The sequence below is a fragment of the Alexandromys fortis genome, unplaced genomic scaffold (genome assembly GCF_014885135.2).
Source record: "Alexandromys fortis isolate MF-2015 unplaced genomic scaffold, M_Fortis_MF-2015_v1.1 scaffold_2_1_26212458, whole genome shotgun sequence".
NCBI classification, from domain to species: domain Eukaryota; kingdom Metazoa; phylum Chordata; class Mammalia; order Rodentia; family Cricetidae; genus Alexandromys; species Alexandromys fortis.
The window spans coordinates 1,089,100-1,115,853 of NW_026067930.1; the positions used below are offsets into that span (position 1 = coordinate 1,089,100).

At 50.3% G+C, this 26,754-nt stretch overlaps 3 protein-coding genes across 5 annotated transcripts in view; 1 reads left to right on the forward strand and 2 right to left on the reverse strand.

Moving 5' to 3' along the window:
* Window positions 1–271: 271 nt before the first annotated feature.
* Window positions 272–3,773, reverse strand: Gpaa1 (glycosylphosphatidylinositol anchor attachment 1). Of its 2 annotated transcripts, none has more exons than XM_050144883.1 (12): window positions 3,556–3,773; window positions 3,115–3,294; window positions 2,920–3,031; window positions 2,555–2,702; window positions 2,375–2,476; window positions 2,088–2,284; window positions 1,842–2,014; window positions 1,580–1,733; window positions 1,315–1,410; window positions 972–1,162; window positions 711–881; window positions 272–592 (listed from the first exon to the last, which is right to left on the reverse strand). In XM_050144883.1, exons 1-12 carry the CDS (start codon window positions 3,627–3,629, stop codon window positions 349–351), a joined length of 1,842 nt encoding a protein of 613 aa, XP_050000840.1. In that variant the 5' UTR covers window positions 3,630–3,773; the 3' UTR covers window positions 272–348. The 2 variants fall into 2 exon arrangements, with proteins under 2 accessions (XP_050000840.1, XP_050000839.1); XM_050144882.1 differs by having other exon boundaries at window positions 1,818–2,014.
* A 61-nt stretch (window positions 3,774–3,834) lies between these two features.
* The window catches only part of Oplah (5-oxoprolinase, ATP-hydrolysing), a 28,789-nt gene continuing 5,869 nt past the window's right edge, over window positions 3,835–26,754 (forward strand). The window contains exons 1-12 of one of the 2 annotated variants that reach the window (XM_050144881.1): window positions 3,835–3,970; window positions 23,600–23,823; window positions 23,896–24,087; window positions 24,545–24,644; window positions 24,730–24,853; window positions 24,950–25,145; window positions 25,227–25,392; window positions 25,499–25,637; window positions 25,718–25,785; window positions 25,925–26,190; window positions 26,327–26,439; window positions 26,526–26,696. In XM_050144881.1, coding sequence (XP_050000838.1) covers window positions 23,653–23,823; window positions 23,896–24,087; window positions 24,545–24,644; window positions 24,730–24,853; window positions 24,950–25,145; window positions 25,227–25,392; window positions 25,499–25,637; window positions 25,718–25,785; window positions 25,925–26,190; window positions 26,327–26,439; window positions 26,526–26,696 — 1,706 coding nt within the window. In that variant the 5' untranslated portion in view covers window positions 3,835–3,970; window positions 23,600–23,652. Of the gene's footprint in view, window positions 3,971–22,897; window positions 23,058–23,599; window positions 23,824–23,895; window positions 24,088–24,544; window positions 24,645–24,729; window positions 24,854–24,949; window positions 25,146–25,226; window positions 25,393–25,498; window positions 25,638–25,717; window positions 25,786–25,924; window positions 26,191–26,326; window positions 26,440–26,525; window positions 26,697–26,754 lie in introns of those variants that run through there. The other variant, XM_050144880.1, reaches the window with a different exon arrangement.
* Window positions 4,993–8,144, reverse strand: Exosc4 (exosome component 4). The gene is made up of 3 exons (XM_050144888.1): window positions 6,584–8,144; window positions 5,516–5,722; window positions 4,993–5,393 (listed from the first exon to the last, which is right to left on the reverse strand). The coding sequence occupies exons 1-3, from the start codon at window positions 6,752–6,754 to the stop codon at window positions 5,034–5,036; spliced, it is 738 nt and encodes a 245-aa protein (XP_050000845.1). The 5' UTR covers window positions 6,755–8,144; the 3' UTR covers window positions 4,993–5,033.

The following is a 26,754-nucleotide window of genomic DNA, read 5'->3' on the forward strand; positions in this document are numbered from 1 at the left end:
GTTCCAGTCAAACCCTCAAACCCTGGCTGCCACAAATTATTTCTAGCACGGCACTGAGGAGCACTGCACTGGTACCCGTGTACCCACCCTGCAGGACTGTGAAAGGTGGGGGTGGCTCTGCACTTGAGGCTCTCCTCTAGATGCTGATGGGGCCAGGCTCCTACTCCAGCCATCAGGAGAGGAGCACCGGGGTGGCTTCTCCAGAGAGCTGAGGAGGAATGCCTAGCCAACTGCAAGGGTCTCTGAGTAGATAGAGGGCCAGGGTCCCAAAGAACAGAAACAGAGATCTTGTTTATTTCCCAGGGAGGAGGTAGAACTGAGGCATGGGGAATCTCTGCTCCAGAGATCTTACTTCCAGAAGAGAACATTCCAGAAAAGCAGCCAGCAGGGATACAGACCCAAGGCCAGTATTGGGAAGAGGAGGGCGCCATAGGTGTAGTGCTCCAGCACGCCCTGGGCCAGTGCTGTCAGGAAGAGTTGCCAGCCCTCTGCCAGAGACAGCGGTACCTCCTGCAGTTCTCGCCACAGGAACAGGCTACCAAGGAGTGTGACTGCTGGGCTTGTCACCACCAGGAGGGCAGCATAGAGTGGCCTGGGAGGAAGGGCAACATTTAAGTACGATCATGGTGAAAGCCAAGAACTGAATGGATGAGGGTTCGCTCTGATGAGGGGTAAAGGTTCTGGTAGAGAAGAAGTTGGTCAACACATACCGGGGTCCATGGGGCTTGGTGAGTGCAGCAGCCGGGACCATGGTGGCGGCCAGCAGGAAGCCCAGGGAGAAATTGGTGAGAGCGATGCAACCCAGCTGCAGGGCTAGGTAGATCAGGGCCACCAGCTTCAGTGCCATCCAGCCCCTGTCTGGGACCTGTGAGCTGACCACTCTACAAGGTGAGAAGTTCAAAGGTAATCTGGAAGCCATCTAAGTATCTGGCAGAGGGGGGCACCTCCCTCTGTCCAGCCCAGCTGCTCACCGGTGGGTGTTGTGTGGAAGGGCTAGGCCAGCCACATAAATCGCTAGCAGCGTCAACACGACAGCCTCAGCTTCAGCCACTGGAAAATGCTGAGCAGCTACATGTTGGCCCAGCACAGGTAGGACATAGAGGGCCAGACCCATGGCCTGAGAGATCAGTAGGGGTGCCATAAGCGAGGCCAGGCCCACGCCCTGCAGAGCACATGGGAACTTGGAGTTAGCCAAAAGCATAGGGGAGCCCCCCAAGGACTTGTGGGAACCCTCCAGCTGAGGCCATGTGGTAACAGAAAGCCGTGCTGGGGACTTCAGAAACCCACTGTCACAGCAATGGAGTATAATATTACCTGTGCTGCCAAGGGTGGAGACCCAGGGCCAGGAGCCTTCCCAGCTTCCTCAGGGTTCACTCCTGCCTCATGTAACTGCATCCACAGCTCCAGGGCATGGGCCAAGTCAAGGACCCCAACAAGACATTGGATGGGATTTGCTAGATGGGAGATCACGGGCTTACTTCCCCACCCCCATAGCAGGATGAAGGACTATCCCCAGCTCATAGTTAGAGGGACTGGAGGCTGGCCGCAAGTGAGCAGAGAGAACGAGGGTAGAGGATATCTTGAGTCCAAGGACCAGGAGCAGGAAGCCGGCGGCAGGCATGTAGAGGCCGATGGAGACGAAGCGGGAGAGGGCTGGCAGCAGGTAGAAGAAGAACGACTGGTGCAGGCGCTCCAAGAGGTGGTTGAGTTTGCGGAACATGCCCTCCAGAGCCCTGCGGAGCACAGCCTGGTCAGGATCAGCCATCCTCACCCCAGCTAGACTCTGCTTCAACATGGAGAGGGGTCCAGAGACTTACTTGCCCACTGCCACCAAATCATACTTGTATTGACGGAAGCTATTGATGCCACGTAGGGTCAGGGCCTCCACACGGTACCGCAGGAAAAGGCCATGGGGGCCGTGGGGCCGGCCAGAGGCCTGCCGCAGAACCATCAGTAGCAGGGTCTGCAGACCCTGCAATGGTCCTTCGAGTGATGTCCAGTCCTGGGGCTGCAGCTTTGGAGGCATGGGCACAGGATCAGAGTCACCCCTTACCACAGGCCCCATGCTCCCCAGCAGGTGGTCCTACCTTGCCCTGGAGTGTACATAACAGCCCCCCTTTCTGGCAGAAGGTCTGGAAGAGGTTGAGCAGGTCAAGGTTGGGCAGCTGACCATTGAGTCCCTCCACAGTCACATCGAGGCTGGTGACCACATCACTGCTTAGTTCCAGGGCCACAGCAGCCTGAATGGCTCCAGCCCTTCCCTGCAGGGGAGACGACTGTATGCCTGTAGGAGCAAGCAATGAGCACTAGAGGGGGCACTAGTGAGGATAGCTGACATGGAGAGAGACCAGAGCCAGACTAGAGCAACCCTTACCTGTAACATTAATGTCATGGTAGGCTTCAAGCCAAGCCTCCGTGCCCAGAAGATCATGCTCTGTTACCAGGAAGATTATGTCTTTGGCCCAGTAGATCTGCCCTAGAGTCCAAAGGCAGGGTCAGCAGGGCCCGGGACATTGGTCAAACCCTCCCTGGCCAGAGAGCCCCAGGGTCTCACCTCGGAAATGGGCAGCAAGTGCCAACAGCAGCCCCACAGCCTGGCTATTTGTGGAGTCTGGACCACAGGGCACAGTAAGTACCAGGGACTCGGTACTGGCAGCACGTGGGGCCCGCAGGATGCCATACACATTGGTACCCGACACCATCTGCATAAAGTGTGCGTGGGAACGGCTCAGTAGACCCTACACGGAACAGGCTGAAGCCTGCCTTCTTTCCTGGCACCACAATGCTCACCACCAGAGGTTTTCAGACCCTCCCTCCCACTGAGTTTCTTGGTTGCAGGGCACTTCAACAAGACACCCGGCCCAGCCACCCTTCCTTCTAAAGTGCTTTTCTCCCGAGCACACCCCTTTCCCTCAATACATAGCGCTCGTGGGTCTCATCCGGAAAGGGCAGTTTGCGGTAGAAGCTCTGAGTGTAGACCTCCAGCCCTACGGATCGCATCGATCGCTCCAGCCAGGCCACTGGCAGAGACCTGGAGACACAAAGATAGCCTCTGAGCAGAGATCCCTGGTCTCGGCTGCCCCTGAAGTCCCCAGCCCTCTACTAGGCACTCACCCCGACTTCTTACGGTGGGCAGCGAAATCCCGGGCAAAGTTCCGGGCGCGGTCTCCACCTACAAACTGCTCCTCTACCATGGTGGAGCCCATGGCGTTCTCCGACATGTAAGTGCGCTGGGTTAGCGGCGGGAAAGCCAGCGCCAAAAACCAGGCGATGCCAGCCACGTAGCTCAGCACGCTGAGAGAGAGCACAGAGGGGCGCCGGAATTAGCCCGACCTGGGACGCCCGCTCGTGGCTCCCATCACTTTCCCAGGGGGTCGACGGCATGGCCCGAGCCATTAAGATCCAGAGCCGCTGTAGCAGGGATGGATCGGGACCAGAGTTCAGAGCTCAGGGTCTGAGTGATGCCTGCATAGAGCGGCTGGCCCCTGGAGTAGCCGCGAGCGGACCCTCAACAGCTCAGGTTCCCGCGAGTCCCGCCCCCTGGCCCGCCCTCACCAGAGCGGAGTGTTGAGGCGCAAGACAAAGCGGGCGAGCGCGCGCCGGCGCACCGGGTCCGACAGGAGACCCATGGCGGGGCGGGGGCTCCGCTCAGGCCGCCACCGGAGACCTCCGAGCGCGCACGGCTCCCTTCAGACCCGGCGCCCAGTGCAGCCCTACTTCCGGTCCCAGGATCCATCACGCCATTACGCAGGGTAGTGGGAGAAACCGCTGGGAACCACGTTTGCGCATGCTCAAACTGCAGAAGGCCGGACAGCTACAGGATGTGGTCACGGCACAGGGCGGAACTGGAACCTGGGGCTGTGGACCAGCTGGTGAGCAGCCTCTGGAAGGGCAGGACCCTGGCGGAGCTGAAGATATAGCAGCAATAGTGTGCTATCTCAGGAGTCTGAGAAGACGCTGTGTAACGCAGGTGGGTGGAGAACTTGAGCGATGGAAAGATAACTCAAATGTGGATGACTGTGTTCTATGACAGAAGGGCCCCACGTGAACTGTCAGGCTTCGAACCAGTCCTATGGTTTGCTGGGCAATGGTGGCACACGTCTTCAATCCCAGCACTCGGGAAGCAGAGGTAGGGGGATCTCTGTGAGTTCGAGGCCAGCCTGGTCTACAGAGCGAGTTCCAGGATAGGCTCCAAAACTACAGAGAAGCCATCTGGGGTGGGGGGGTGGGGGGAGGACGACGACAGTGGGTTCACCTAAGTGGTGGATCCAGAATCAAGGTCATTAAGGTCAAATAAGGGCACTGGAAAGATGGTATACTACCACTGGCCACAGAGAAGGGAGTAAACTGGAAAGCATATCGTTTCTGTCCAACCACGAGGCACCGGCATGGTGGATCAGTGGTCAGAGGATGGAGGGGTGAATGAAGGCAGTTTATCTAGAAGGGTGCAGAGGTAAGGGTCACAGCTAGGGACAGATGCCAAAGAGGCAGAAAGGGCTTGTTAACCTTTCAGAGTCCAAGGTAAGTGGCAGAAAAGGCCCAAGGAGATTCCTGAGAAAAGGAGACATCAGGCCAGTGGTTCTCAGCCTTCCTAATGCTTCAACCCTTTAATACAGTTCCTCATGTTACGATGACCCCCAACCATAAAATTATTTCGTTGCTACTTCATCACCATAATTTTACTAGTTATGATCTGTAATGTAGATATCTGATATCTGACCACCAAAGGGGTTGAAACCGACATGTCAAAAACTGCTGCATTAGTCTAGCCTTCCGTCTCTATGGTAGGCAACCACGGCCAGTCACGTTCCACCTCAGCCTGGTGCTCAGGTCCCAGATGGGTTGTGTGAACATACACATCCCTTAGCGTGAGGGCTTGGGCACTCTTGCTCGTCCTAGCACAGGTGCTCTCTCCACTTAGGAACAGCACTTCACACTCTGCTCTGCGGGGCTCTGAGCTGTTCTGAAGGGCTGTACAGTAAGGTGCGTTCAGCAGAAGAACAGGCTTTTATTCTGGATGGGGTTGTTGGCACTCAGTCCCCCAGTAAGATAGAGGCCTCCTGCACATGCTGCCGGACTACACGATCCAGCAGAGTGTGCACGTCTCGGGCTGCCTGGGCAGCAGCCTCCAGCACTTGTTCCAAGTGGTCTTCATGTAGCCTCGAATCCATCTCAAGTAGTGCAATCTGGCCCGAGGCTGGCAGCAGGGCCAGGGCTAGCTGGGGCCCTCCAGCTGCTTCCTCCACGTGGCTGAGGTCCGCTAGGGCTGTGCCATCAACAAAGCCAGCTGAACAGGCACATACAAAGTCCCGCATGGGTATCCCAGCATCCATCACTGCTAGCGTAGCTGCATTCACGCATGCTGCATAGGTTCCACCATCTGCTTGCAACACCTGCAGGGGCATCAGGACCTTAGATCCACATCTCAACCCACCTCATATCTCTGAGCCCCACCCCTTGTGCGGGGGGTGGGGGGTGGGGGGGGAGGTGGGGGGGGAGGCTGCAGGTAACTCACCTGCACATAGATGTCAATCTGAGAGCGTGGGTGCAGCTGTGTGAGGATGGCTGCCTCGAAGGTCTGGCGTAATTGCAGCCCCATCTCACAAGACTTCCGGTCCCCATGGGGCCTTCGCTTGCGCTCACCTGTGCTGAAGGTTGCTGAACTATACTGACAGTTCACTAGGGCCCGGTCAGGCAAGGCTCGAGACCGGGAGCCTCGGATCTAGAGGAGAAAAGAACGTATGAGCCAGGCCTACCTCCTGGGTCACACTCAATCCATTCTGAATGACTCAACCTTCCTGCTTCTCTTCCTCTCGTGTGCTTCAGAAAGCAGCTGCTACTCTTGCTTCCACATCCTAGCTGGAGGGAGGACTTTCAGTCTAAGCCATATATCGCTTTTGGCAAGCAACTCTTTGTTCGACAGTTGCTTCATTTCGTCCCAAATTATTCCTATTATGGCCACCGCATTTACAAACATCTGATCCGTGTCACCTACCAACTAACATTTTACTTACCTTCCAGAGGTTCACCATTACATGTAAAAAAAAAACCTCTCAGTGTCCCTGGGTCCTCACCCCTTTGGTAACCTCTCAACTTTATTTGATCTGTTGCCCCCCTCCCTACCAATCGTCGGCCCTGATGTGTTATATGCCTGACCGTCATCCTGGCTCCCGCCTAGAATGAACTCTCAAATGCTAATCAAACTGTATGATGTGCGTGTTTTGCTAGTCCGATAGAGAACTGAGACAGCAATAAAGGCAGACAATTTCATCGAAAGTCCCTGTCTTGGGAGTTTATGTTCCAGTAGAGAAACAAGCAACGTCGATGACTCAGTAAAGCTGATGTAATTAGTAAATGCAGAAAAGCAAGGAAGAGTGTTGGTGGGGGCCTGGGAGTTTTCTTCCCGCCAAGACGTCAGACTAGTAATTGAGCTGAGAGAAGAGGGAGTGAGTGGAGCTTCTCCAGGCCGGCTGAGGCACCTTGGAGATGATGAGGACCCATTGCGGGGAGGAGTTAAACCGTAAGGTTTAGTTCTACTCCCGCGACGTGCAGCCCCGAGCCCCGCGCCCGGCCGCTTACTCGCCTCGTGAGGTCCGTAGACTACCGCCAACGCCTTGGTATTGCCCTGTTCGATGTAAGCCGAGCCGTCAGCCTGCGCAAACACACCCATACGCGCTTGGATCTTGCGCAGCTCCCCGGCGCGCCGACCGTCTATCCGGTAACCCTGATCGGAGAGCAGCTCCAGCCCGGCCATGTTGTACGCTCCTCCCTCCGCCTCCGAGAGCTCAACGCTAGCGACTCGGGCCTCTAGTACCTGCGGCTTCCGGCGGTCCGTTCTTATTTCGGGCTCGGTGAACAACTTCCGTTGAACTCCTCCCCTTCCGGTTCGATACAGCTACGGATCGCGGCAGCGTCGGCTTCCTAGACGTCCGGTTAGGTCGTTCTGGGCCTGGAAACCGAAGGCCTGAGCCGAGCCGTTTTTTCAGCTCTTCTGGGGTCGGCGAAGGGGGAAGGCCCTGAAGACGGGCTTCTCTTTGGACATCTTTGGTTTGTTGGAGGCTCTCATTCCAGCGGAGACAGTTTTTGGCCTTTTTTTAATTGCATATCTTTATTTTTATTCTATGGATGTTTTACTTGTATTTATGTCTGTTCTCCATTTATGCGCCTCGTCCCGTGGAGGTCAGAAGAAGGCATCAGGTTCCCTAGAACAGGAGTTACAGGCAGTTGTGAGCCACTTTATGAGTGCTGGGAATTGAGCCTGGGTCCTTAGCATTTTTGCCTTTTCAACCGTGTAGTTTTTTTGTTTTTTTTTTTTTTACAGTGGTTAGTTTAAGCACTTTTTTGTGGTTGTTTGTGCTTTTTGTTTGTTTGCTTCTTTTTCGAGACAAAATTTCTCTCCTGGCTGCCCTGAAACTCACTCTGTAGACCAGGCTGCCTTCAAATTTATAGAGATCTGCCTGCCTCTGCCTTCCGAGTCTGGGATTAAAGGTGTGAGCCACGACCTCCTAGCCAAGCATAATTTTTTGTTATACACGTCATTATTTTCTTTGTGGAGCCGTTTTTAGTTTTCAGGTTTTTTTTTTCATTTGCTTGATTAAATCCATAACTTCCCCTCCCTTACCGTGGCTAGCAAGTTTTCTCCACCTCAAGACTACAAGCACAAAACGCCCGCAATTGAATGTGCAGCTGTATAGCAGCTTCAGCTTCTGGAGTTCTAATTATTTTTTAAGATAGGATCGTCTAGTATTCACTTTCTTTGGAGTGTTTTTACTCACAAAATAAGAAACTCAAATAGTCCTGAGATTTTGTTGTTGCTTTTTGGAATGTTGATATGAATCTCAGTTTTTGTTGTTGTTATAATTGTTGCTTTTTTGAGCTTTTATGTATTTCGGTTGGCCTTGAACTGATAAGTCCTCCGACCAGAGCCTTCCTAGTGCTGTGATTATAGTTCCTGCCACAACATCCAGCTTGGAGTTAATGTTTTTGTTGTCTGCTTCATACCCATGGGGTAGGTAGAGCAGATTATATTCCTACCACGTCCTCTTGTACTGCCTGATGTGTCCCAGGGGCTTATAATTAAGGGGCGCTGTTCCTAGTGAGGGGCTCATGAGTCTGGATTCTAAGTATGTTATCTTTTCTCACCCAGAGTAAATAATTTTGTGGTGGTTGTTTGTGGTGTGTATGTGTGTTTTAAGATGATGTCTTGTTGTACTCCCAACTGGCTTAGAACCCAGAGATCCTGCTGCCTCTGTGTACTTAGTGCTCCCCCACACCTGGCAATTAAAGAAACATTCTTAGTTATTCATGTTCATGCTTGCACGTAGAGGTGAGAAGAGAACTTTGTGGAATCAATGTTTTTCTTTCACCTTTATATGGGTTCTGAAGATTGAACTTAGGTTGTCAGACTTGATGAGAGTGTCTTTATCCAATGACTTATCTCCGTGTGCAGTATGACAGGGGCCTGAAGGGAAAGAATATTCAGTTCCCAAGGGTTAGAGTTAGAACATCACACCAGCCAGGTGTGGTGGCAAAAGCCTGTAGTCCCAGCACTTGGGAGGCGAAAGCAGGCAGGTTTTTGTGAGTTTTGAGGCCAGCCTGGTTTACAGAGTGGGTTCTAGGACAGCCAGGGCTACACAGAAAAACCTGTCTCAAATAAACTAAAAATGAGCAGGACCCATATGGTGGAGAGAGAACTACTACTTACAGAGGCTGGCATCTAATGACCTCATGCCCACACTGTGGCAGGCACATGCACTGCTCCTCCCCCAGATAATAAAATGTAAAAACCAAGTCTAGCAATAACTCATGTCTTACGTTTGGGAACAGGAGGGAAAGAACTCTTGAGAGTTGCAGGGCTGTAGCAGGTTTTTATCTACTCTGTCCCTAGAGAGACTGCAGGGGGCATGGCCCAATTTCTGGGAACTAGAGCAGGTAGGGATCTCTGACCTAGCAGTCTTGTTATTCTTGCATTTCTCGCTCTGTATGTTCCAATCTCTCATGTCAGTCCAGTCCATAGAAAGGATGCTGTGTCTACAGGAAGGAAAGAGAGAGCCTCTCCCCCGCCCACATCCAGCATTCTCCTCATGGTATCTGTTTCAGAATGGTCATGATCATTAGCAAGGAGCTCACCCTTTTCACCTGCAGCTCCCCATCATACAGGCCCCGTTAGTGCATAAAGAAATGCATGCCACTACCCAACCTTAAAAATTAAAACAGTGAGCTGAGTATATATAGGAGTGTGAAGAGAGGATGGATGGGTCCCAAAGATGAACTTTCCAAGACACACAAAACCAGTGTGGGGACTTGGATCCCACACCTCAATGAGAGACTGTCAACATTTTTCTACAAAGCAGCAGGTAAACTGGATCTTCTGTGTCGGGCTGGAGAAATAGTCTAAGGGACCCTAATATTAACAGTTCAACACCCCCATCACAATGATTGTGCTTTCGTGATGGCTGGGCACCAGTTATAGGAGTCAGTCCCTGCTGATGCAGCTTGGCAGGAGCCATCTTCAGTCTTGATCCTCAGCAGCTGGACTAAGCCACTTCCTTGTCCAGTAGCCCAGGTCTTCCTACCTGGGTGGCCCCAGCACCTGCTGTCCCTGTTGGGTTGGGGTTGTTTTTCTTGTGTCCTGCCGGTCCTTACCACAGATGACTATACTGAATTGCCTCAGCAAGTCCAAAGGCCTTCCCCCCTGGGTGGTGCCAGCCTCAGCAACTTGGAACAGCCAGAATGATGCTGGTGTTCAGCCTAAGGAGTCCAGAGGAGGCTGGTGGCTGCTGCTGCTTCCAGAGTCCTCACCATGTCTCCCAGTAAGAGTGTCCTTCCACCCCTTAGGAACAAGGACCTCAACGTGGCTTCATCAGGTTCAGCGTCTGAGGCCACTCCCCTACCCCCCTCTAGCTTTTACCCCATACTCTACCTGTAGAACACACATCTGGATAGATCGAGGATTCGGGGACCTTATCAAGTTTCTTGTTGCTATAATCTAATGCCTGACAAAAAGCAGATTTGGGAGGAGGCTTTACTTTGACTCAGTTTGAGAGGATGATGTCCATCATGGCAGGAAGGCATGGAGTTCATGTGGCAGGAGCAGGTGGCCAAAGAGCAGAGAAACACAATTGCCAGTACTCATCTGGCTTCTTCCTTTTTTCTCTTTCTGTTTGGGGCCCCAGCCCATGGGAAAGGGGTACCCCATTTCAGGGTGAGTCTTCCCTTTTCAGTAATCCTCTCTGGAAATGCTCATCAGAAACACCACCAAAAGTGTGCCTCTGCTGATTATACTTTGATTTATAAAAGATTTTTATATTTTTATTTCTCCATCTCTGTGGTGTGTGTGTGTGTGTGTGTGTGTGTGTGTGTGTGTGTGTGTGTGTGTGTATGAATGAATATGCATTCCCTGGTGTCTTGAGAGTGCCCACAAAGGCCAGAAGAGGATATTGGGTCCCCTGGAGCTGGAGTTACGGACAATTGTGGCCACCAAGCATGGGTGCTGGAAACTGAACTCTGGTCGTCGGCAAGAGCAGCCAGTACTTTTAACTCTCATCTCTCTAGGCCCCGGTCTAGGTTATTTTAATCTAACCAAGTTGAGTATCAAAATTAACCATCATGGGTCCTAACACTTATACAAATTTGAGGGCTGTGTTAAGGATGCAGTTTGCTGGGAGGTCTCAGAACTCAGGAGATAACTGTACTCCTCCTGGCTGAGGGCACTTAGATTGAAATCACAGCCAGCAAAGGGGAGAAGTTCACGGAGTCTTAAAGAATCTAGGTGCGAGCTTCCAGCGTCCTCTCGGGTGGACTCATGCTGACACTTCATTCCCCCAACAAGTTGGGGCATCACGTGTTGAGATGCTTTCTGCCAGGGAGGTCCACGGAGACACAACTGGGGTTTTAGTGCACAGCTGCACAGGCACGCTCTGCTGGCAGGCACCCAGATTCCCGACTCCCAGACAGAAAGCTGCTGTTCCGCAGGAGCTGTACAAACAGTTGAGTCACAGCAAGCCACTCTTACCAGGAAGTGGTGGGCATCTCACCAAAACTGCGTGCCCAGACACCAGCAGCCTTGAACATCCTGATGAGTTTTCTCAGGCCTGCTGTGTGGACTTTTTTTTTTTTTTAAACCAGACCCTGTGAGATTAGGGAGAGTTGAGAGTTGTAGATTTAGAATTAAGGAAAATAAAATCCAACATGCAGTAAAAAACTTAAGCTGACTGGGGCTGGCGAGATGGCTCAGCAGTTAAGAGCACTTGCTGCTCTTGCAGAGGACCTGGGTTCAGTTCCCAGCACTCACATGGCAGCTCACAACTGTCTGTGACTCCAGTTCCAGGTGCTCTAACACTCTCAGACAGACATACATGCAGACAGAACACCAATGCACATAAAATAAAAACCCAATGCTAAGTGCCTAATGTACCACATTCCCCTACCCTTTTTAAATGTATGAGCTGACAGCCTCTGAAGACAATTCTTTTATGATGTCACCTTCTACACAGAGAAAGTAACTTAATTTCCCTTCTAAAACATTTGATCGTTATCTGTTGGTGTTTGAGACAGGGTTTCATGTAGCCCGTGGTGGCCTCAAACTTGCTGATAGCTGAGGTGACCCTAATATTTATTCTTTCTTTTTGGTATAGTTTCATACGTTTATACAATGGATTATGATCATACATCCCCAATATACAACAAACATGAATAATGGAAAAAAGGAAAAAAATAAAATTAAACATTCTAACACAATCCAAACCAAAGACAGACTAATTTTTCCTTTCATGCTGAGGGATGATGATAGCCAAACACTAAAATTCTTTTTTTTTTTTTTTTTTTTTTTTTTTTTTTTTTTTTTTTTTTTTTTTTTTTTTTTTTTTTTTTTTTTTTGTTTTTCGAGACAGGGTTTCTCTGTGGTTTTGGAGCCTGTCCTGGAACTAGCTCTTGTAGACCAGGCTGGTCTCGAACTCACAGAGATCCGCCTGCCTCTGCCTCCCAAGTGCTGGGATTAAAGGCGCCACCACCGCCCGGCAAACACTAATATTCTTATCTTCTGTAACTAAGTATTATACTTTACAAAATGTTTCTGAGTCAAAGTGAAACACTGCACTTCATAATATACTCAAATCTAAGCTGATGCATCTCAGGCAGCTTTGTTGTCAAGGTGTGATATGTACATGGTGTGTGTGTGTGTGTGTGTGTGTGTAGAAACAGGACTACAGTGAAATCAGACATGACCCACAGTTTAAAAAGCTGAGGTTTGGGGCTCACTGGTAAAGAATACTTGCTGCTCTTTCAGAAGACCTGGGTTTGAACCCCAGAACCCACATGGTGGCTCTCAACCATCCTTACCTCCAGTTCTAGGGGATCCGACACCCTCTTCTGACCTCCCTGGGCACTAGGCGTGCACGTGGTGCATAGTCATACGTTTATATGCATAAATAAATGAATCCTTAAAAAATTAAAGAAAAACAAAGCTGAAGGCTGTATACGTTGGTTGTGTCCAGGTAGAAGCTCTTACAGGTAAAATATTCTGTGTTTAGGACTTTGTTAAATTGGAAGAAACCTGGTAACAGATTTCTTTCACACATTGTACATACCAGCCAAGTGATTTAAAGGCGTCCTGGGTTTTCTTGTCTGTGACTAATCCTCCATTCTTCTTGAATTACCAGTACCCATTAGCCAGTCTCATCAGCCCCTCATGTTATAACTTGCGCCAGAAGAAGGAAGCTGTGTTCCTAGATGCTGTTTCCCCATCAGAGCAAGCAGAGCAGCAGTTTATCAAGAAGCGACTGGTCTCATTGAGTCCAAACTAAGTGCACCCCAATATAACCTCATGAAGCAGGATCCCATGATCTGCAGATGGTTCCTTGAAGAAGGAGCAGAAGTTCAAGGTCATCACTGGCTACTTAACGAATTCAAATCCAACCTGGGATATTTGAAATATTGCCCTCAAATTTTCTTTTCTCCAGACAGGGTCTCACTGTATAACTCTAACTCCATAAGGAGACTAAAGTTGGCTTATAATTCACAGCGATATGCCTGCTTCTGCCTTCCTCACAAGAGTCGGGAGTGAAGGCCTGTGCCCTCATCCCCAGCCAGGAACTGGCTTTGTAGACTAGACTGGCTTTGAAATCACAGAGATCCACCCATATCTGCCTCTCAAGTTCTGAGACTAAAGGCATGAGCAACCACGTCAGGCAAAACATATTTTTTTAATTTTTTAAAATATTTATTTATTTATTATGTATACAATATTCTGCCTGTCTGTGTCTGCAGGCCAGAAGAGGGCACCAGACCTCATTACAGATGGTTGTGAGCCATCATATGGTTGCTGGAAATTGAACTCAGGACCTTTGGAAGAGCAGGCAATGCTCTTAACCACTGAGCCATCTCTCCAGCCCGGCAAAACATATTTTTAAGAAAAATATTTTAAAATATGGCCCTATGAACCCTTTGTCAAGCCCCCAACCTGAAGAGAGTTGTTAGCCATTAGTTCTTACCTCCACAAAATCCTCAGACTGACTGGAGTATCCAGTCTCTACAAGTTCTCAAACTGAATGCTTTGAGCTCTTGTCTCCTCCAACCTTATATTCTTCTCTCTGCCCACATATATCCCTTCCTGTCTCCACTTCTCTAGTGCTGGGATTAAAGGCATGCGACTCCCAAATACTGGGATTAAAGATGTGAGCCACCACCACCTGGCTCTGTTTCTCTTTTAGACTAGATCAATTTTGTATAGCCAAGGCTGGCCTTGAACTCACAGAGATCCACCTGCTTCTGTTTCTTGGAGTGCTGGGATTAAAGGTGTGCACCATCGCTGCCCGACTTCTATAGTTAACCAGTGACTTAGCTCCACTCTGATCTTCAGGCAAGCTTTGTTAGATCACAAACAAAATATTGCCACATGTAGAAATGAATCCACACATGATTTTGTTGAGTAAAAGACAAACATAAGGGAGAGTAGCCAGGTGGTAGTGGCGCACGCCTTTAATCCCAGCACTTGGGAGGCAGAGGTAGGCGAATCTCTGTGAGTTTGAGGCCAGCCTGGTTTACAGAACTAGTTCCAGGACAGCCAGGACTACACAAAGAAACCCTGTCTCAAAAAAACAAAAACAAAAACAAAAACTTCCCCCTTAACCATACCATGGGGTGGTTATATAGTCAGTCTATAATATGTAGAAGTGAGATGTAACCCCAAGTTTAAAGCAAAGGAGACAGATGTAAAACGAAGGCAGAGATGCCAACCCTTTTTCTGTTTTAAGTTCCCCATTGGGTATCGGTAGGGCTAAGTGAAGAGTCTGTGCTTTTTAGCAAAAAACCAGATACCAAAACAAAACAAAAATGGGGTGGATTGCTTTGAGTCTTTGTGGCATAGTCAACATATTTGGGAGCTCACAGCTGTCACTGGTATTCTGGTTGCTGGGGAGTGGGTACATACTGTGGGGGGACCAGCCTCCAGCAGCACAGGACTTTGAAGAGAAATGCATGGAGTCAGCCTGTGCTAGACTCTTCCGTCTGGCGCCGGGGGCGGGGTTAGAAAAAATATTCACATGCTCTCTTGATGGCTTCCTTCTTTTTTTTTTTTTCACTTTTTCATCTGTTAATTTTATTTTTTTTACATTTTTTCTTTTATTTATTTATTAAATATTTCTTTTTTAAAATCAACCTCTTTTTATTTTTATTTTTTTAAATATTTTTTTATGGTTTGTTTAACTTTATTTTATGTGCATTGGTGTGAAGGTGTCAGATCCCCTGCAACTGGATCTTCAGACAATTGTGAGCTGCCATGTGGGTGCTGGGAATTGAACCCGGGTCCTCTGGAAGAGCAGTCAGTACTCCTAACCACTGAGCCATCTCTCCAGCCCTCCTTTTTACTTTTTTAATTAATTTATTTATTATGTATACAGCATTCTGTCTGCATATATCTCTGCAGGCCAGAAGAGGACACCAGCTCTCATCACAGATGGTTGTGAGCCACCATGTGGTTGCTGGGAATCGAACTCAGGACCTTTGGAAGCGCAGGCAGTGCTCTTAACCTCTGAGCCATCTCTCCAGCCTTCCTTCTTTTTTAAAAATTTTTTTTAAATATTTATTTTATTGTGCATTTGGTATTTTGCCTGTATGAGGGTGAATTACAGACAGGTGTGAACTGCCACGTGGGTGCTGGGAATTGAACCAGGGTCCTCTGGAAGAGCAACCAATGCTCTTAACTGCTGAGCCATCTTTCTAACCCTGGTGGCTTCCTTCTTTATTCTCTGTTCTCTCGATGTTCTTTCTATGTTCTTTCTCTTTCTGTGTTCCTTCTGCTGTATATTTTTTTTACAGCTTATATATTCCAAGTTTTTCAGGCAATATAGGAATTACATCATGGTTCCATTCGGCTTTTCAAGTGAATGAGTGCAATGAATAGGAAACAAACAGTAAAGACAGCATGTCTTCCATCTCCCTTACGTGGTTAAGCATTTTACTTACTACAGCTGAAAAACTAATTAACCCAAGAACCCACACTCACTCATATCCAAGCAACTTGTTATAAATTAACTGTGTGTGTATGCAAGGTATTTTTGTCAGGTCTTTTACTGGCAGGCTGCATTTTGCAGTTACAAAGAGAGGGACAATTACTTTATTACTTATCTTGAAAGGTAATCTTATAAGGAATCTTAAAGGATCACAAACCTAAACTTTTATACATGAAAAAGAATCAGCCAGATCTACTTTAAGTCTTTAAGGTACATACCCATAGTTTGTTTTTTGTTTGTTGTTGTTTTGTTTTTCGAGACAGGGTTTCTCTATGTAACAGCCCTAGCTGTCCTGGAACTAGCTCTTGTAGACCAGGCTGGCCTCAGACTCACAGAGATCCGCCTGCCTCTGCCTCCCGAGTGCTGGGATTAAAGGTGTGCGCCACTGCCACCCAGTGCATCAATAGTTTTTATAGTAGGAGATTGAGGGCAAAAATGGCTATAAGGAATTAATCATCACCTGGTCATTAACCAATCCTAGCAAGAAAGGTAGTCAGCCAACGATAATTGGGCTGCTTTGCTCTTGTTCCCTGATCTTAACGCGTTCTGAATTCAATTATGTGCCTTTCTAAAACTTTAGATTGTCTTCTTGGGTTTTTTTTTTTTTAAATCTCCAAGCTATTTAACAAAAAATCTTAGTCTAACTTTGTTATTTTCAAGGCTTTGTTTCAGCCATGATGCACTTTGAAACCTGTGAACATCGCCTAACATTAAGGTTAAAAGAATTTTAACCAGATGGGCTATTGGGATTCACTTGTTAATCATTAACTTGAGCCACAATCCATGCAGCTCCTTAGGTGAGACTCACGGGCTGTGAAACATTTCCATGTATTTATTTTCATTCATCAAAACTCTGTATAAGCTCTCCTTATCAAATTAGACAGTACAGCTTAGGGAGGGGTCATCTTTTTGGTAATCCACAGATAAAAATACCCAGTAGAATGGGATATTTCCAAGAGAAAAACACTTTATTACAGGCAGTGGAGATCTCCCCACGTCCACTCACACCAGAGAAAGAGAGCTGCAGCAAACATGTAGAGGCACAGCAAAAGCAAAAGACATTCCAGGGTCTGCAGTCCTGTGGCCATGCCTCAAGGAGATTGGCCGATCAGAGTTTCCTTCTGGTGGCCAACACCTGGAACCTCAATTGCCACCTGCCATTCCTCTGGCTTGGCCAATGGCAGGTACATCTTTGTGTCCTGGATACCAAGAATGACTCAGAATCTCTTCTGTAGAAAGCGTGAGGTGTTTCTCCCAGCTGTAGGGTGGGTTGGACATAATAAGCAAGGCTACTGGCGCATTCCAGGAGCTTTGCCTAATCACATTAGGATGTTCAATCAGATACAGAGATTGGTAACCATCCTGTGTAAGGGTCTAAGATAGCCCACGGCCATTTTGGCTCTAGGCTGCTGCATTCCTTTCCCCACAGTCACAATATTTTCCTCAGCCAGAAACTCTCTTCTCTGGCTACCCAAGGTGTGGTTATCAGCAGGGGCTTTTTTCAATCCTCTGAACCTGATTTTGTTACATTTCTAGCTGGCTTGCCACATCTCTGCTGATGGCTCTTCTCTGAGGTTGCCTTTGTCTTCAGGCCTGAATGTCTCCAATCTCATCCTCAGATTAGCCAGGGTTGACAGCCTGGGTAGGAGTGGGTCCTTCTGTCCCCTCTTTTGCCCCAGGTTGGTCTGTGAGGCATTGCGAACAGGTTTCCTTTTCCCAGAGTGAGGCCTGGCTCCTACTCCTAAGAGATTGTGGGCCTCATGTCCTCAGGTCTTCTTTCCCAGAGTCTGAAAGCTTTCATGATTCAGATCCAGGGTCAGCTCTCAGTAGATCTTAAATAAACGCTTTTGGCTTTGTTGTGTGACCTTGGCCATACAGAGTGAAAGGGTGGCCCAAGCATGTTGGGAGACCTGCCCTGGCCTAGGAGTTGGGCTGCCCTTCCCCCAGAGTCTCTTCCCTATATAATCTAGACATTTTAGATCCCTGCCTATTTTTGGACCTTTGGCCCCCTCACTGCTGCACCTGGTTCTCGTCTCCCCTGTCCCTGGCCTTCCCTCTCTCCCACATGGCACAGTTCAGTTTGGTCATGCCCACTCTGGACTCTCCCAGATGGCCCTGCCTCTGACTATGCTCTCTACATTTATCTATATGTGTATCTACAATAAATTTACCTAGAACGCATTCGACCCAGAATTTCAATCCTAGCACTCAAAGGCAGGATAGCAGCACTTCATGGTCCTTCTTGGTTACATAGGGAGTTCATAACCTTGGACTCCATATTGTAAGAAATATCAAATATAAGTCTGCTATTAAACACTATTAAGCCTTTGTTTAGGATAAGGAATTAAGATTTTTGCCTTTCCCAGCAGTGACTAGGCAAGACAGTGCAGAGGTTCTCTCCCAGAGAGAGAGAATGGGAGTGTGTGTGGGGTGAATGAGAAAAAGAAATAAAAAAGAAAGAGCATTGGCTAGGTGTGGTGGAAGAGAAAGTTTCTTGTAGATATGGGGAGAGAATGGGCAGAGGCAGGGCCATCTGGGAGAGTCCAGAGTGGGCATGACCAGACTGAACTGGGCAATGTGGGAGAGGGGGAAAGGAAGGGGACAGGGGAGAGAGGAGAACCAGGTACTGCAGCCAGGAGGACAAAGGTCCAAAAAGGGGCAGGTAACCAAAATGTCTGGATTATAGAGGGAAGAGCCTCTGGGGGAAGGGCAGCCCAACCCCTGAACTGGAGCGTTCAGGGGAGAGGGTGGGTATGTAACAGGTAGTGACTGAGGGATACTGGGAGAAGCTGATGACCAGGTGTAGCATGATTAATAAGATCTCAGAGACAGAAATTGGGGTTCAACTTGAAGGTCAGAAAAGCAAAACAGCCAGCCTCTGGCTCTTACCTCTGCCTTAGTCCAAAATGGTGATAATGCCTCCAGAAATGTCAGAATGAGACTGTCTGAGAGCTGTCTCCTCTTGTTTTATATTCCTCTCTAGGGCTGGGATTAAAGGTGTGCACCACTACTGCCTGGTTTCTATGGCAAACTAGTATGGTTACTTGGGATTAAAAGTATATGTTACCACTGCTTGGTCTGTAAGGCTGACCAGTGGGGCTGTTTTACTCTCTGATCTTCAGGCAAACTTTATTTATTGAAATACAAATGAAATACCACTATAGCCAGGTCTGCTTTGCTATGTTATGTGAACAGGCACCTCAGCCTCTTGTCCCAGGCTTGATACTTAGTGGAGGAATATATATGTTATAGCTAGCATGTGGGGTTAGAGGACAGCTTTCTCTCTTCCACCCTGTGGGGCCCAGAGCTTGAGCTCAGGTAGTCAGGCTTGGTAGTAAGTATCTTCACCTTCTGAGCCATCTTGTCAGCCCTTCAATATTTGACCCTGGTCAGTCACTTCTCCCCCACCCCCATTTTTCAAGACAAGGTTTCTCTGTGTAGCCCCGACTGTCCTGGAACTCACTCTGTAGACCAGGCTGGCCTCAAACTCACAGAGATCCAACTGCCTCTGCCTCCCAAGTGCTGGTATTAAGGTGTGCACCACCACCGCCTGGGGAGCATCCCTTTTTCATAGAATCTCTTTCAACCCTTGAATCTCTTTGCTGGGAAGAGGACCATCCTTTGAAAGGCCCATGGAGTGACATTTGACATACCTGGGATAATTTACCTTTATCCCTCTGATAAACTAATAAACTAATCATCGTGAGACTTAGGCCATCCCATGCACAGGTCTGAAAACGGTGACAAGGTCTATGACAGAACTTTACCAGGGTCTTGAAATTTTATCCATCCCAGTTCACCTTCTATGTTCAGAATGTCTGTCTAGGGGTTTAACTCACTGAATCTGCCATTCATTCAGGGTAAAAATCTCTCCACTATCTGAAACATTCTGTGTTTCCTGGCATTAGGGTTGTTTCTTTGTGGAATTATTTAAATTGTCAATGCTTGGAACCAGAGAGATGGCTCCGTGGTACCCAGTCTCCTGCAGCACAGCCCTAGACAATTCTTCCCCATCCTCCACCTGTGTCACCACAAACGAAGGACTCTTGCCAGAGTTTTCTGGACTGTGGAAAGGACATAGAAATCCATGGAGAACCTGTAAATTAATAAGTGAAAGCTGCACTCATCAAGCAAGCAAAAAGGAAACGATATGAAGCAAACAATAATGAAGAAACAGTCACGAAATCCAAGTGACTTTTACAAGACAGACTGGATGGAAGAAAGTCCTTTATAAGAGTCCAGTGTAAAATGCAAATCCATTGTCCCTGTGGGTAAGACCATGGCTGCTTGATCCAGTTCTTGGCCATCAGCCCTTTCCATGGACCCAATGAGTTCCTCAGCCTATTAAGGCTGTACCTGCCCTGGTCATTGCTATTCACTCATGAAGCCAGACACAAACCCCACCCTTGCAGGGTAGCTCCAATACCCACCCTCCTCGACCTCCTTGGGTGCTGCACCACCATCGGACTCAGATGTCACACCCATTTGCTCAGATCCGTCATTTTACATGGAGACTAAGGGGCTGTAGTCAGTGGCAGGTGGGTGGTAGAGAAACCTGAATTATTCCCTGTGACACCCCTAAGCTGGACCATGGCAGAGAAACTTCTACCTTCCAGGAAGAGCTTAATAAAGAAATCCAAAGACCCATGATGGTGTCTGGGCATCTCTGGTGGTCCAAGCTTCAGAGCCAGAAATCTGTTGCAGACAGGAAGAGTGGGCCTTGGCAGTCTTGGAATGCAGAGGTGGGAGTAAGATGCTGACTTCACAATGGCAGAGTCTCCTTTTGCTGGCCAGCCCACCGACCACTGGGCAGCTGCTGTGCCCGCTCCTGGGCATGTCCCTTCTCAGCAGCTATGAGGGCCTGCGACAGGAGATCCAGCGGCTGGCACAGGAGAATGAAGAGCTACGGCGGCTGGTGCAGCTCATCCAGGAGAACCAAGAGCTGAAGCTGGTCCTGAGGAGCAGGGGCAGCAGCCTGGGCTTCTGTAGCTCCAGCTTCTTGGCAGAAGTGACTGCCAACCCCTGGTTGTCCAGACGTAAGACAATCAAATTCAAGGATGCTGAGAGAGGTGAGCCACGGGCATCTTTTAGAGTCCTCTCATCCAGCGTGTGCCCAAATGGAAAGAAGTCATGCAAAGACCTGACCTTATGGAGTGGGACCGCAGGTGGTAGAAAGAGTGAAGTGGAGCCAGCCCGGGGAAGAGGGTGGGATGAACTCTTGGACATCCATGCAGGAGAGAGGAGATGACACTTCTGAGAAAGTGACTTCGAGCTGCGCTGAATGAAGCAGGAGTCATGTGATTGGGGAAAAGCTTTCCAAGCTAAGGGAACCCTTAGAGCAAATGCCCTAAGGTGGCAGCCAGTTGGAGGTTGATGCAGAAGAAAGAGGGAGTTCCAGGGAAGATGGTCTTCTGGTTCTGGGTGCGTTCTCTCTCTCTCTCTCTCTCTCTCTCTCTCTCTCTCTCTCACACACACACACACACACACACACACACACACACACATATTGTCTATCCAAACTAGGGATAGAGCTCAGGGCCTCTTGTATATGAAGCAAGTAGTCTACTACCGAGCTGCCACTCAGCCTGCTTTGTTTTTTGTTTTGAAATTAAAATCTCACTAAGCTATGCAGGGATTACAGGCCTGCACTACAGGCCTTACTCTGGATTTGTTTTGAAAGTCACAGTAAAAGGACTTCTGACAGATTGGGCATCCACAAAACAAGGAAGGGATGTGAGGGCAGTTTTGGAATGCCCGAGGGCACCAGGCAGTGCCTGAAGTGTGGCATGCAGTCCAGAGCCCGCAGCTCTCATGCATAACCAGCTCACCTACACCCTAGCCTCCAAGGTCCAAGTAGGCCATGAGAGCCAGCGGAGCACTTTTGTTGTTGGTTGTTTTTTACTCTTTACTTTTCGGGCTTTTTTTGGCGGGGCAGGAGGGGCAACCAGCTCCCAAATAAATCATACACGGAGATTTATTCTTTCTTATAAATTCTCGGCCTTAGCCTAGCTTGTTTCTACTTAAATTATCCCAACTACCTTTTGCCTCTGGGCTTTTTCCTTTTTTTACTTCCGTAATCTTACTTTCACTCTTACTCTGTGACTGGCTGGGTAACTAGCCCCTTCTTCTCTTACTCCTTCATCTCCCTTACTCCCCCTGTATTTATTCTGTCTGCCAGCCCTCCACCCCCCATCCTTTCTCCTTCCTCACTATTGGCTGTTCAGCTCTTTATTAGACCATCAGGTGTTTTAGACAGGCACCGTTCACAGCTTCACAGAGTTAAACAATGCAACATTAAAGAATGCAGCACATCTTTGCATCATTAAAACAAATGTTCCACAGCATAAACAAATGAAACACACCTTAAAATAATATTCTACAAGACACTTAGTTCGGTCCGGGGGAGGGGGCTTGAGTGTGTGCTAGGGCTTATCTGGCATCTGGCCTAGCATGGTGGATAAAGCCTGTAGGTTCAACAGACTTCCCAAGGTCCCAGAAGCTAACTGTTCCTTAGGGGTCACCTTTGTAGGGCAGCGTCACTATCACACATGGCTGATTGTCTCCCCCTGGTCTGGAATTCAGAGCCTCTGGCCTGCAGAAGTCCCCACTTGTAACCAGCCAGCACAATTGAGGCTCCCTTGAATCGGTCTTAGAAAGTATAGAGATGCTGGCCTAGGGAGAAGGATCTGCTTTCCTGGGGCTAAAGCCCGTGAAGGAATGACGAATCAAGAAAACAATGCTGGTCCTCCTTGCCTATAAATTCTGGTTGTCCTGGGACCTCCTCTGCCAGTGCACTTTCTCCTCCTTAGAGTTAGGTCCCCTTAAGGGCTGACTAGACAGGAGGGTAGAGCCCATGGCTAAGTCATCCTGTGGCCCTAGAGGGGGGAACACCAATTCCAGAAGAGTGCTGGGCTCACTGCAGGAGAGTCATCAGATTTAGGTGTGCTGAGCCATTTTTACTCTGTGGAGTTGACCGGGGCACGTGTCCAGAGGCCTCTTGTTCGTTGTGCAACTTCACATGCCCAAATAAGAGGATTTTCCGGAGGCAGGAAGCCCTCCTAGATCCTCCTATCTCCCATTGTTCCTTTCGGGGTCCTTTCCACCTACCCTAGCTCCTGCCTCGGGTCCTCCCACACTGCGGAACAGTCTGAGTACATCAGAAATACTGTTACTTTAGGGCTCAGCTAGTTACATAGAGACCTGAAGGTGGGTGTCAAGGGAGCCCACGCTTGGCGAACCAGAATGTGTAGAGAGAGAGGTACAGCAGCTCCCAGAACCAAGGTGCCCTTGAGCCAAAGCACTGGGTCCGCCCCAGCTGGCAGGGCCACTCAGTCACTCCGTGGATCGGTCTGGCCAAAGGAGGAGGTGCACAGGCCCGGCCCGCTCTTATGTAACCCGGAGGGCCAGGCACGGCAGGCTTGTGTGTGCGTTGAGGGAGAGGGTTCGGGTCTGCAGGCTCCTCCCCCAGGTGGGGGCAGGGCCTGCGGGAAGCTCAGCGGGAGAACACAAGCCGAGACTTCCCAGCCCTGACGGATCGCGGTTGCGCAGGTGGGGGGTCTGTGCAGACGTCCTTACCTACTCAGCTACCCCCTTCCCTACTTCCCTCTCTGGGCTCTGTTGTTTCAAGCCTCCTGTCTCCCGGACTTTAGCCTCGCCCCACTGTTGTACCGACTCTGTAGGGTTCCAGTGGTCCTAAGGCTTTGGCCCAGAAGCTTGAGCAAAGCAGGAAGTGGAGCTATTTCTTACCTGCACACTCCAGCGCCTTTTCTTGCTGAAAGAACCCAGGCTCCCCCAGCATAAAAGGGCTCGAGGGTCCAGCGGCCCTTCTACCTCTACTCCAGGTCCTGGCTTTCTGTCGGCACCATGACTCTCAGACCTGTGCTGTGGGGACACTGGGCTGACAGATGGCCTTGCCTGGCCACCCTGTGACTTGCTCCTGCAGCTCCTACCAAACCTACTCTTTGGTTCTTCCCCGGGGCACCTCCTAGAACTGGATTCCACCTCTTCACCTCCCGGCCTCTGCTTAGAAACTATGCCCCCTCAGGCATAACCCCAGGCCCCTATCCCTAACGACAGGCTCTTGTGTCCAGTTCTTCCAGGGTTACTATCTGAAGAGCTACGGCTGGACTGCAGCCCCGCCATCATGGGCAGCCCAGAAGGGCGCTTCCATTTTGCCATCGACCGTGGTGGCACCTTCACAGATGTTTTTGCCCAGTGCCCAGGAGGGCATGTGCGCGTCCTGAAGCTGCTCTCAGAGGACCCTGCCAACTATGCAGATGCACCCACAGAGGGCATCCGCCGCATCCTGGAGCAGGTGGGCCAGGGCAAAGGTAGCGGGTGAGGGAAATCCCAGCCTGAGGTCTCACACTGACTGTGTGATCCCCAGGAGGGAGGTGTGGTGCTGCCTCGAGACCGACCCCTAGACACCAGTCGCATTGCCAGCATCCGCATGGGTACCACAGTGGCCACCAATGCATTGTTGGAACGACGGGGGGAACGGGTGGCACTGCTCGTGACACGGGGTTTCCGAGACCTGCTGCATATTGGCACCCAGGCCCGGGCAGATCTCTTTGACCTGGTGAGCTCTCCCATGCCAGCTGGGTGTTAGGCAAATCTGTGCACTCCTCTCCCTTTCCCAGCTAAGGCCCTGTGGGGAGGGCGGTAAAGCAACAATGGCCAAACCCACTTGGTGATAGGCATAAAGGAGACTGAGCACTGCCAGCAGGACTCTGTCCCCATAGTTGCCAAGCAAGCCTGTGGTACCCTGCCAGTCCAAGCCAGCACTGTTCAGGGGGAGGGGTTGGAGATTTCACTTTTGGGTTCCTGGAAAAAGCTGCCCTCTGGGGGTACCAGGGGTTGGTTCTACCCCACTTAAGTGCTTGGGTGCAGGGAGGAGTCTGGATGGGTCTTGCCAGGCCGTTTTGATTTTCTCCTTACTTTCTGGGACACATCCCCTTGCCTGCACTGCTCCAGCCTCTCAGGACCCCACAGAACCCTCAGGCCTGGGTCTCTTCTAAGCCTCTGCCTGCCCTCAGGCTGTGCCCATGCCAGAGGTACTGTATGAGGAGGTGCTGGAGGTGGAGGAGCGAGTGGTGCTGTACCATGGAGAACCAGGTGCCGGCTCTCCTGTCAAAGGTGCGGATGGTGCTGGCTGCCTGTGTGAGGTTCTCGGGGGAGGCAGAGCTAGCAACTTTTGAATGAGGGATATGGGCTCTTTCAGGCCGTACAGGGGACCTGCTAGAGATCCAGCAGCCTGTGGATCTGGGAGCCCTGCGTGGGAAGCTGGAGGGGCTCTTATCTCGGGGCATCCGTAGTCTGGCAGTGGTGCTCATGCACTCGTACACGTGAGTGAGGGCTTATTGTGGGTGGAGGCCTGGTCCAGAGGAAAGCTGGAAGGGTATTGGATGGGAGGCACAGAGCCCCCTGGGTTTTCGTTGTAGGTGGGCCCAGCACGAGCAGCAGGTGGGTGCACTGGCCCGGGAGCTGGGCTTCACCCACGTGTCCTTGTCCTCGGAAGCCATGCCCATGGTACGCATTGTCCCTCGGGGGCACACGGCCTGTGCTGATGCTTACCTCACTCCCACCATCCAGCGCTATGTGCAGGGCTTCAGCCACGGCTTCCAGGGCCAACTAAAGGTGAGGCCCGTTGACCACCCTGCCCCAGGCCCTACCACTGTGCCTGCCTATGACATCACTCTCCATTTTCCCCATTCCCAGGGTGTGCAAGTACTTTTCATGCGCTCTGATGGTGGCCTGGCACCCATGGATGCCTTCAGTGGTTCCAGGGCCGTGCTTTCTGGCCCTGCTGGCGGTGTGGTTGGCTACTCAGCTACCACCTACCATCTGGAAGGTGGTCAGCCTGTTATTGGCTTTGACATGGGAGGTATGAGACGGCTAAAGCGGGTGTATGAGGGGAGACTCTGCAACCTAGCTGGATGAAACTGGGGATGTGGGTCTTTGGGTGACTCTTGGCATCTTATCCCTGTTAGGCACATCCACAGATGTGAGCCGCTATGCTGGAGAATTTGAGCACGTCTTTGAGGCTAGCACAGCTGGTGTCACCCTCCAGGCTCCCCAGCTGGACATCAACACAGTGGCAGCTGGAGGGGGTTCCCGCCTCTTCTTCAGGTCAGTGCCTATCTCTTCAGTCAGGACCTGTTGGTTTTTTCATCCTTCCCACCTCTAATCCCAGTCCTTTACCCCCCAAGGTCTGGCCTCTTTGTGGTCGGGCCGGAGTCAGCAGGTGCTCACCCAGGTCCTGCCTGCTACCGCAAAGGTAAGAGCTAGCCTCTGCTCCGACAGGCCGCTCCTTCTGGGTGGTGCTCTAGTCTGTTCTACTCCCTGTCTCTGTCCCTGCTGCCCACATCTGGTTTGCTCCATTAGCCTCCAACCCACATACCATGCCTGCTTCCCAGGGGGTCCTGTGACTGTGACAGATGCTAACCTGGTCCTGGGTCGCCTGCTGCCGGCCTCTTTCCCCTGCATTTTTGGACCTGGAGAAGACCAGCCACTGTCCCCAGAGGCATCCCGAAAGGCTCTAGAGGCTGTGGCCACTGAGGTCAACAGCTTCTTGACTAGTGGACCCTGCCCAGCTTCCCCACTAAGTCTGGAGGAGGTGGCCATGGGGTTTGTACGTGTTGCCAATGAAGCCATGTGCCGGCCTATCCGTGCCCTCACACAGGTATGCCCCCTCTGTCCACCATCACCTGTCTGTCCTAGCCCTGCTCCTATACTCTTTCAGCCCACCAGAAATGAAATGGGGTGGGAGCCTGTCCAGGGTAGGAAAGATGACTTATTGACCCTTCCTGAATCACCAGGCACGAGGCCATGACCCCTCAGCCCACGTGCTAGCCTGCTTTGGAGGAGCTGGTGGGCAGCATGCTTGTGCCATTGCCCGGGCCCTGGGTATGGACACTGTGCATATTCACAGGTAAGTTTGTACATGGGCATATGCCCTTAGCTGAGGGAGCTGGCTCTGAGGAGTGTCCCCACACCTCTGTACCACCATTTCTGCAGGCACAGTGGGCTGCTGTCAGCACTGGGACTGGCCTTGGCAGATGTGGTTCACGAAGCACAGGAGCCCTGTTCCCTGTCTTACACACCTGAAACCTTTGTGCAACTGGACCAGAGACTGAGCCACCTGGAGGAGCAGTGTGTGGATGCGTTGCGGGCCCAGGGTTTCTCTAGGTAGAGTTATGGACCACTGAACACAGGGCTGACATTATCTCCACCAGCCCTTTGGTGG

What these genes read in the sequence shown, in the direction of transcription:
- Gpaa1 (XM_050144882.1), bottom strand. Translation starts at nt 3,629, where the DNA reads ATGGGTCTCCTGTCGGACCCGGTGCGCCGGCGCGCGCTCGCCCGCTTT. An exon ending in CCATGACATTAATGTTACAG is followed by an intron (nt 2,285 to 2,374) that starts GTAAGGGTTGCT and finishes TTGCTCCTACAG; the next exon opens with GCATACAGTCGTCTCCCCTG. An exon ending in CTTCCACACAACACCCACCG is followed by an intron (nt 882 to 971) that starts GTGAGCAGCTGG and finishes CTCACCTTGTAG; the next exon opens with AGTGGTCAGCTCACAGGTCC.
- Exosc4 (XM_050144888.1), bottom strand. Translation starts at nt 6,754, where the DNA reads ATGGCCGGGCTGGAGCTGCTCTCCGATCAGGGTTACCGGATAGACGGT. An exon ending in TAGTCTACGGACCTCACGAG is followed by an intron (nt 5,723 to 6,583) that starts GCGAGTAAGCGG and finishes TTTCTCCTCTAG; the next exon opens with ATCCGAGGCTCCCGGTCTCG. An exon ending in AGATTGACATCTATGTGCAG is followed by an intron (nt 5,394 to 5,515) that starts GTGAGTTACCTG and finishes ATGCCCCTGCAG; the next exon opens with GTGTTGCAAGCAGATGGTGG.